Raw genomic sequence first — 10,913 nt, 5'->3', positions numbered from 1 at the left:
AATTTGTGATAAATGAGCTCGTTAAATTCATCGGCTGATTGTAAATTAGTTAAATGAAGGCGAGTAAATGTTAAAGTCTGTTGTAATATTCCTGCTGAAATGAAACCAAACTCCAAGCACACATTTATATTTATAGGCTACCATATCAGAAACAAAGTTATTTAACAGAGCTGTTTATAATCCTATAATAATATTTTTGAGTGATGAATGTCAGTTCATTATAATGATGATGTTTTTGTGTTTAGATGTTCATCTTGAGAGCAGGTGGATGTGATCTGCTGTAAATCAGTAGGAACTGATCTGTCCATGCTGGATATTGATAATTTCATCACAGGAATCTCTCAGCTGAAGAAAGAGGTGACGTCACTGAAGACAAAACTGATGGAGAGAGACGACAGGTTACAGGTTAAACATTCATTTCATCCTTAAAGTTGAGATTGTAAGCTTTCAAATGATGTGATATGATGAACGGTGCAGATGTGATTGTGTTGTGTTTGTCAGGAGCTGGAAAAGGTTTCCTGTCAATCTTCAGTGTGTGTGACTGATGGGACCTCCACAGAATGTCAGGATTCAGTGTGGAGCGGCAGAGATCAGTCCACACCACAGCGACTGCTGGACAAACTCTCTGAACAGAGATCCAGAGACACACAGGACTCACAGCTCACTTTACTCTGTTCTACTGACGGTAATCAGGGTGATCAAACCCCCACAGAGTCTCTGACACCAGCGGAGATTGAAGTGAAGCTGGAGGAGATAAAAGAAGAGGAACAACATAGTGATGAATATGACGATTATGATGATGATGATGATGACGATGATCAAACCTCCACAGAGTCTCTGACTTCTGTCTGTAATGCTGGAGAACAGCAGATGCTGCAGATACCAGTGAAGATGTGTTCAGTGAAGCTGCTGGACTGCAGGAACCTGATGAAGATGAGAGGAGAAATCAAAGTAGAGGAACAACAGAGTAATGAAGATGATGATGATCAAACCTCCACAGAGTCTCTTGCTTTTGTCTTTAACGCTGGAGAACAGCAGATGCTGATGACACCAGTGAAGATCGAAGTAAAGCAGGAGGAGATAAAAGAAGAAAACACAGCAGAGGAACAACAGAGAGATGATGATTATATTTCTTCAGGTATGTTTCTTCCATTAATGATTTACATTTTCATGTCAATCGAATGTCATTTTACAAGTTGTTTACAGTGTTTTTTGCACTGATTTTTACCAGCGGTGCTGCACGTATTTGGATCGCTAAACTTAATTTACTGAGATGTTAACAGATATGTACAATGATGAGCCAAAACATTATGACCACTCAGTTGAAGTAAATAACGTTAATCTTCTCCTAGCAATGCCACATGTCAAGGTTTGGGTAGATTTAGATGGTAAGCAAACAATCAGTTCTCGTTGTCAATGTGTTGAATGCAAAAGTGCTGAGTGAATTTGACAAGGGCCAAAATGTTATGCTCCAAATGACTGGGTCAGAGCAGCTCTGAAACGGCTTGTGGTGTGCTCCTGGTCAGCAGTGGTAAGTACCTACTGACAGTGGTCTGCAGAGGGACAATCCAGCAACCACTTTAATATAACATTATTGTGCAAAACAGCAGTAATGGAACTAAAACCAACCTAAAACTGTAAACAACAGATGCAGCCTTCTGTGAAGAACAAAGTTTTGCAGGGCTACACAAATTTGAATGTAATTTCTATACACAGCATATTGAACTGCTTTCTATTCAAGTAAAATTGCCAGGTTTCTCTTCAAGAACAAAAGTTGCTCCGCTTTCTGGCAGGAGAGACTGTTCCTCTTCTCATCAAGAACATGAGATGCTGCACTGAATTGTCTCTCTCTCTGTGCTGGTGCTTGGGTCAGATAAATACGTGTGTGCAGTCCGAGCATGCAATGGAAAGCAATCTTTGTTCATGTACCATTAGTCAAGAGGAATATCACACAAAAGGGCTTTTGGACTGTCAAAAGCATGTTGACACAGTTGACCAAATATAAGATTTAGATGGACTCAATGTTGTGAGGGGATGAACGACAGTAGAGAAGTTCCTACAAAAAGTATGATAATTCCCAGCCATCCCTAGGAATCTACGCAGTTCTTGGCGGGTTGTAGGAGTTGGAAAATCAACAATAGCGGTTACTTTAGCTTCCACAGGGCGAACTTGATCCTGACCAAATTCCTTAACAAGATATGTTACTGTAGCTTGCCCAAACTCACATTTTGCTAAATTGAGGGTTAGAGAAGCTGCTGCAAATCTTTCAAACACCATTCTCAAAAGACAAAGGTTTGTCCCAATCTGATGAATATACAACATCATCTAAATATGCACTGCAGTTGGGTACCTCTGCTAGTAAGATATTTGAGACGCTGAAATGTTGCGGGCACATTTCGCAACCCAAATCCATGGTATAATATTGGAGAAAATGATCAGGTGTTACAAATGCTGAGATTTCCGAAGCACGGGCAGTGAGTGGAACCTGCCAGTACCCCTTTAATAAATTCAATTTACTCAAATGCGTTGAACCTACCTTGTCTATACAATCTTTCATGCAAGGTATAGGATAACTATCGGGCACTGTTACAGCGTTCACCCTACGGTAATCGGTGCAGAATCGAATGTTCCATCAGGTTTGGGAACAAGCAAGCATGGAGAACTCCCAAGGACTTCAGCTGCTTTTGGCTAGTCCAGTATTCATTTTCCAGTAAATAACTTGCCTCTTGTTTTGCAAGAGCCCTCTTTATGACATTAACACTGTAAGCATGTTGCTTAATAGGACTGGCACAGTTTACATTAATGTCATGGTGCAAAACTGAGGTTTGGATTGGAACATCACTGAAAAGAGTAAGAGAATCATTGATTCATTGCATAGTGTCAGAACTCTGCTCTACAGATAAATGTGTAAGATGAGATGGAAGATTTTTCAATGTCTCTGAATTTGATAATCTAGCGCAATGTGAAGCAGCACTACAACCTCCTCATCAATACGTAGAAGATAACACCTCATCCAAAGTTACAGCCACAGGGGAAATAACGGGCATCACGGTGTTCTGTAATTCCTACTGGAGCTTCAGTTCTGGTGTGTTAAACCTTTAACATGTTGATATGGCAAACTCGAGTCTGGCATTTTCTGTCCGGAGTACAAATTACATAATCCATATCACTTATTTTCTTTGTAACAACATAAGGGCCAAAGAAATGAGTTGATAGAGCAGACCCTGGAACAGGCACAAGCACTTTATCACCAGGCAGAAATGATCGAGCAACCACTTTCCAATCAAACCGGCTTTCATTCCGTTCTGCGTTGCAGCTAGAGACTCTTTAGCAAGAGAACAGGCAGTATGTAATCGGTCTCAAAACTTGCTAACATACTCCAATATATTCGTTTCAGGTTTTGATTCCACCTCTAACATCTGTTCTTTTAGGAGTTTTAAAGGTCCTCTAACATTATGACCATACACACGTTCTGCTGGACTAAATCCCAAAAAGTCTTTTACTGTTTCGCACACAGCAAACAGAACCAAGGGAACTCCCTCATCCCAATCCCTATAAAATCCCTTTTTTGTTAAGGAATTGCCTGAGGAATCTAGTAGCCACACACATCATAGTAAGCAAAAACTGATTTCCCGATCTGGTCTTGGGCAACAGACCAACACAATCCACTAGTATGTGTTCAAAAGGTTCCCCAATCACAGAAATAGGAGAGAGTGGCACAGGGGGAATCCCCTGATTTTGATTCCCTACAAATTGACAGGTATGACCGTACTGGGCAACATCTTTTTTTTCAACCCTGGCCAAAGGAAATGCCTCCATATCCTATAGTAGGTATTTGTAACTCCCAAATGACCAGACAGCTAATGATCTTGGGCAAAACACAACACATGTTGACTATAAGAGGAAGGAACAACAAATTAGTTCTAGTGTAATAGTGCAATAATTGCTTTTGATTTGTGGTTGGTGTTTGCGTTTTAAAGTAGAACAATCCAAAATGACATGTCCCCGTTTATTACAATAGAAACATTCCCAAACTACTTTAGGATGGGAACACTGGACTTGGGATGAGTGAACTGTGACAGAAGAAACAGCTAGAAACTTCTCTCCACGTGTTGAAGTGAAAACATTTTATGTGTTAACAAACTCCTCAGATAATAGTACTAACCAAAGTCTGGTTAGTATTTTTTTTATGACTTCGAATCCTCCGTCGGTATGCTTTGGGAACCAGCTCATAAGCACGGAGAATAGCAGATTTCACTGAATACTATTTCAAACTCTCCTCCAAAGAGAGAGTAGTACATACCTCTTGAGCTTGTCCTATTAATTGCACTATAGCAAAAGAGACCAAACATCCTTCAGCCGATGAAGAGCTGAAGCGATGCGCTCAAACGCACCAAAATATGAATCTACCTCTGATACTCTAAATTGTGGCACCAATGCAATATGTTCGATCACATCAAAGGAGACAGAAGACACATCACCTAACGGAGGTACATCAGAGACCTGACCTCGGATAGGCTGCACAACTGAGCCAGCAACAACCTTCTCTGCCTCTAACTCAAGCGGTCGCAGCTTCACCTGCTTATCAGCTTAGATCTCGAGCCTGCATTTCTCTCAACGCAGCTCTAATTCAGCCTGGCACGTCCACGTTTTTTCCTGTGCCTCATACTGTTAACGAGCAAGATGGACTTTGTCGCGCCCCCCTCTCTCGTGACCCTGGAAAATTGTTTAAAGGGCGGTAAGCTGGCTTTGGCATCAGCCTCGGCACCTGCTCTATCCTCCCGTTTGTCCACATCATCCCTAAAACTGGAATGCTCCATGCCAGCACCAGGTAGCTCTACATCTCCGCCAGTGTACTCCCCACTAGCTCCAGATAAAGAGAGAACGTTAAGCTCTACTAACCTCTGCAGAATTATGCTCTTGATGTCTTTCTTAAGAGCCTGCCTCCCAACCTGAATGTGATAGTGTTCTGCTATTAACAACAGATCCTGCTTCCTACACAGATTGATCTGTTCTTCTGAGGGACTACTAATAAAGCTTTGTAAATTAAACAGAGCCTTCACTGTTAACCACAATCCACACTATAACACTGGCTCACATAGACATGCTTTTAACACAACCCTAGGCCAACGAAATTGAAATTTACCACACACAAAAAAATCCTTCCAGGACATGTGTCTTAAAATAGATATTTATTTGAATATCCCGGACGGGCCCCCAACGAGGAAATTACAGAACAACCAGGTAAGTATATGGTGTAAAAGTAATTTATACTTTTCATATCACCGTAATGAAAAGTCAATGATAAATGAGTACAGAGTATATACATATAATACAAAGAATATACTAATAACAAAACCAGAGGGAAGAGGGACATAGAGTGAAGCCAAAGAAAAGATTCAAAACAAAACAGTTCTAGCTCACTTCTTTATCCCTCCAATCTCATTAAGTTGTCAGACCAAACAAAACCACAATAAAGAAATAAAACAGGTCTTCAGCGTTTGAAACTCCAATATCTAAACTGTTTTACCTGATCTCAAAAACATAGTAAGTACAGTGGTTGGCACTCACTCCTAACTTAGGGTGTCTAATACAAATAAGAGTCTACATGATGCATAGTGTATGTCACGTGACATCTTACCTGTCCACATTTCAACTCTGGTTAGAAGAGCAGCGAGTTATAGGAATAAAACCAACAAAAGTCACATAAACAGCGAATGGGGTAACGAGTGACTTTGTCAGTACACAAAAATGAACAAGCAGAATCACAATGAATCAGTGACAATATACACAACCAGGAGCTAACATGCAAATTGGTCATCGAACGAATAAGCTACAAACACATGAATTCAACCGGCTTTTAAAGGGTAGGAAGCGCCATCCATTGGTGGAGAGTGGAGATGATGTCATCAGGGTAATGAAGATTGGCAGCTCAGAGAACCAATAACAGCAAGTAAGTAACCATTTTAGATTTAGCTTTTAAAAAAAAAGAGAGACTTTAGCGAAAAGGTGAGTAGTTTGCATTCCTGACGCAAAACCATAATTCATTCAACCCTTGCAGATGTGCATATCTAATATGAGCAACATATTTAGTGCTTATGAGCAATGAACTTGAGATGGATAGAATAATTTTGCTTTGGCAGTGGCCCAACTTTCACAGACTATTCAATGCAGGAAAACCCTGAAAACATCACCTGCCAAAGTGGCTAGTAAGAGGGAAAGAAATACCCACTACTGCTGATTTTAGGGTGGGCAGGTGTTAATATCAAACCCTGATGACTATTCATTAATAAATGCAGTTGGTGGAATAAACAGTAGAAATAAATAAAGCTTGCACAGCAAACACAAATTAATACTGGGTGTTTGTTGTTTTCTGATATTGAATTAAGGTTCAATATGATTTATTTTAAGTTTCTACATCTTGAATTGATTTTTGTCTATTTACTGTGTTTATTGTAGAGCTGATGGAAGTGAAGGAGAAATGTCAAGAACTGAATAACATGGAGAACAAACTTCAGTGTCAGAAACATCATGATTTTATAACTGGAGAAAAATCTTTGATTTGCTCAAAGACTAAGAAGAATTTAACACCAGAAAAGCATAAAAGAAGAGCAGCCAAAAATACTTTCACCTGCTCACAGTGTGGAAAAAGTTTCACACAGTCAATAAACCTGAAAAAACATGAGAGAATTCATACTGGAGAAAAACCTTACAAGTGCTCACACTGTGAAAAGAGTTTCACAAATAAAAGCCGGTTTAATAAACACATGAACGTTCATAATGGAGAGAAACCGTACACGTGCCATCAGTGTGGGAAATGTTTTGCATATACAGTTTGTCTCAAAGGTCATCTCCGCTGTCATTCTGGAGAGAGACCATTTAAATGTGAAAAGTGTGATAAAACATTTGTTTTGAATTCAAGCCTAAGAAAACACATGAAAACTCACACAGACGAGAACCCTTACAAGTGTTCTTTTTGTGGAAACCGTTTTACACACCTGTCCTATTTGAAAAAGCACCAGAAAATACATACCTGTGTGGGTGCTCATATGTGCTTTGAATGTGGGAAGACCTTTACTACAGCCGGCAGCATGAAACAGCACCAAATAATTCATGCTGGAGAAAAACCTTACAAGTGCTCGCACTGTGGAAAAAGTTTCACACAGTCAATAAACCTGAAAACACATGAGAGAATTCATACTGGAGAGAAACCTTACAAATGCTCGCACTGTGGAAAGAGTTTCACACAGTCACAAAACCTGAAAAGACACAAGAGAGTTCATACTGGAGAAAAACCTTACAAGTGCTCACACTGTGAAAAGCGTTTCACTCGGTTACAAGACCAGAAATCACATGAGAAAATCCATACTGGAGAAACGCCTTACAAGTGCTCACACTGTGAAAAGAGATTCACTCAGTCACAAAACCTGAAAACACACGAAAAAATCCATACTGGAGAAAAACCTTACAAGTGCTCACACTGTGAAAAGAGTTTCAATCAGTCACAAAACCTGAAAACACACGAGAAAATCCATACTGGAGAAAAACCTTACAAGTGTTCACACTGTGAAAAGAGTTTCAGTCTGTCATATCACCTGAAAACTCATGAGAGAATCCATACTGGAGAAACGCCTTACCAGTGCTCACACTGTGGCAAGAGTTTCAATCAGTCAGAACACCTGAAAACACATGAGAGAATTCATACTGGAGAAAAACCTTACAAGTGCTCACACTGTGAAAAAAGTTTCACTAAGTCACAAAACCTGAAAACTCATGAGAAAATTCATACTGGAGAAAAACCTTACAAGTGCTCACACTGTGGAAAGAGTTTCACTCAGTCACAAAACCTGAAAACACATGAGAAAATTCATACTGGAGAAAAACCTTACAAGTGCTCACACTGTGAAAAGAGTTTCACTCGGTCACAACAACTGAAAACACACAAAATAATTCATACTGGAGAAAAACCTTACAAGTGCTCACGCTGTGGAAAGAGTTTCACTCATTCACATGAACTGAAAACACACGAGAGAATTCATACTGGAGAAAAACCTTACAAGTGCTCACACTGTGAAAAGAGTTTCACTTGGTCACAAGACCTGAAAACACATGAGAGAATTCATACTGGAGAAAAACCTTACAAGTGCTCACACTGTGAAAAGAGATTCACTTGGTCACAAGACCTGAAAACACATGAGAGAATTCATACTGGAGAAAAACCGTACAAGTGCTCAAACTGTGAAAAGAGTTTCACTCAGTCACACAACCTGAAAACACGTGAGAGAATTCATACTGGAGAACTGATTTTTCATGCCTGTAAAGACTGAACTAGTGCAAGCAAATAGGATTCGAGTGTCGGAGCAATTATTGGTTTCACCATATGAATGAATACACCTCTGAGTCAGTTGTGTCTGTTGTTTGAGTCTGTTTCGCAGTTCAGAGTTCACCAAACGTAAACTTTCGATACACATCGTAGTATGACATTTCTTCAATGAGGTTGCCATTATTGATTGAGGACATATAAAATCAGTGTTCAAAACTCCATGACATAACTACAGAGACTGATTCGTTTCCATGACAGCAGGGCTGCCAGCTAATAAATCCTAAAATGCTCATTTCATGTCTGATTCAGTTAGATATTTTTATTATACGTGGCAATATTTGCCCACTCTTCTTTGCAAAAGCGCTCCAAATCTGTCAGATTGCGAGGACATCTCCTGTGCACAGCCCTCTTCAGATCACCCCACAGATGTTCAATTGGATTCAAGTCTGGACTCTAGCTGGGCCATTCCAAAATGTTAATCTTCTTCTGTTGAAGCCATGCTTTTTTGGATTTGGATGTGTGCTTTGGGTTGTTATCGTGCTGAAAGGTGAACTTCAGCTTTCTAACGGAGCCTGAAGGTTTTGTGCCAAAATTGCCTGGTATTTGGAACTGTTCATAATTCCCTCCACCCTGACTAAGGCCCCTTTTCCAGCTGAAGAAAAACAGCCCCAAAGCATGATGCTGCCACCACCATGCTTCACTGTGGGTATGGAGTGGTGGTGGTGTAGTGGGCTAAAGCACATAACTGGTAATCAGAAGGTCACTGGTTCGATCCCCACAGCCACCACCATTGTGTCCTTGAGCAAGGCACTTAACTCCAGGTTGCTCCAGGGGGATTGTCCCTGTAATAAGTGCACTGTAAGTCGCTTTGGATAAAAGCGTCTGCCAAATGCATAAATGTAAATGTATGGTGTCCTTTGGGTGATGTGCAGTGTTGTTTTTGCGCCAAACATACCTTTTGGAATTATGGCCAAAAAGTTCAACCTTGGTTTCATCAGAGCATAACACATTTTCCCACGTGCTTTTGGGAAACTTGATGTTTGTTTTTGCTAACTTCAGCCAGGCTTGGATGTTTTTCTTTGTAAGATAAGGCTTCCGTCTTGCCACCCTACCCCATAGCCCATTCATATGAAGAATACGGGAGACTGTTGTCACATGTTGCACAAAGCCAGTACTTGCCAGAAATTCCTGCAGTTCCTTTAATGTTGCTGTAGGCCTCTTGGAAGCCTCCCTGGCCAGTTTTCTTCTCGTCTTTTCATCAATTTTGGAAGGATGTCCAGATCTTGGTAATGTCTCTGTTGTGCCATATTTTCTCCACTTGATGTTGACTGTCTTCACTGTGTTCCATGGTATATCAAATGCTTTGGAAATTATTTGTACCCTTCTCCTGACTGATATCTTTCAACAATGAGATCCCTCTGATGCTTTGAAAGCTCTCTGCGGACAATGGCTTTTGCTCTGAAATGCATCTAAGAAAATGTCAGGAAAATCCTACTTGAACAGCTGAACTTTATTTGTGATTAATCATAGTCACTTTAAATGATGGCAGGTGTGTAATGACTTCTATTTAACATGAGTTTGAATGTGATTGTTTCATTCTGAATGCAGCCACATCCTCAGTTATAAGAGGGTGTGCACACTTATGCAACCAGTTTATTGTAAGGTTTTTTTCCCCCCACAAAGATTTCAGTTTGTTTTTCAATTGAATTATTCACATTATAGGTCACATTAAAAGTGGAAAAAGTTTTGACATGATTTATCTTTGTCTCATTCTTTTACATCACAAAAACCTGGCATTTTAACAGGGGTGTTTAGACATTTTATATGCACTGTAGCTGTAGATTTGAACACAGGGCAGATCAGTGAGGTTAGGAAAACATCACAGCAGTGTGTACAATGTCACAAGGTTTAAAATATTGCATCATATTTTAAGAAAAAAGGACCACACGGGTCTCGTATTGACCAGCCTCCTCTCATCAGTGCCACAAATTAACAGCCCTGGCTGCCGACTGAAATGAGTATAAGAGAGGAGCGGAGGAATCGCAATCTGTTGCTTGCAACCGTTCACCTTAAATGCCGAAATTACACTCTTCACTTGCTTCTCCACGAGAGGCTCATCTATGTCCTGTTTCCCCACAAGTATAGGATGGGGAAGCAGGTTATCGTGCCACCACCAAGATGAAAGTATTTAATGGCCCAACATTTTGTACCATAATAAACAAATTCTATGATAAATGGCTGATGGCACATCCACTGTTTGTTTACCATGTCTTTCATGTTTAATTGTAGGTTAATTTGATTTAAACCACCTCAGCTGCTAGTTTAAAGTTAATCCCTAACAGATTTAAATGAGAGAATGTATTCAAGCAACAGGATTAAAGTTAAATCAGATTTATTGTGAAATATAAATCAGGATCAAATCGATGGTTAAAATGTAACCCTGATTATTTTTAAACAAGGTTTAAAGTAACAGAAACAGAATTATCAGATAAACCTTGACTTAATATACATTTAAGATTAATATTTGTTGGTGCAACCCACCCATAGTGACTAATTTATTCAGTTGTTGTGGTGGGTGCTGCCTCAGTGC

The 10,913-nt window shown here is 39.9% G+C and overlaps 1 protein-coding gene across 1 annotated transcript in view; it reads left to right on the top strand.

Moving 5' to 3' along the window:
• Positions 1-261: 261 nt before the first annotated feature.
• LOC127618631 (uncharacterized) overlaps positions 262-10,913 on the top strand; it is a 342,725-nt gene continuing 332,073 nt past the window's right edge. The window contains 2 exon segments of the mRNA XM_052091204.1: positions 262-405; positions 502-1,138. Of these exon segments, the coding sequence (XP_051947164.1) occupies positions 307-405; positions 502-1,138 (736 nt within the window). The 5' untranslated portion in view covers positions 262-306.

Source organism: Xyrauchen texanus, chromosome 25, assembly GCF_025860055.1.
Source record: "Xyrauchen texanus isolate HMW12.3.18 chromosome 25, RBS_HiC_50CHRs, whole genome shotgun sequence".
Lineage (NCBI taxonomy): Eukaryota > Metazoa > Chordata > Actinopteri > Cypriniformes > Catostomidae > Xyrauchen > Xyrauchen texanus.
Note: the sequence above shows the minus strand (reverse complement) of the source record. Positions and strands in the feature narration are given on the sequence as shown.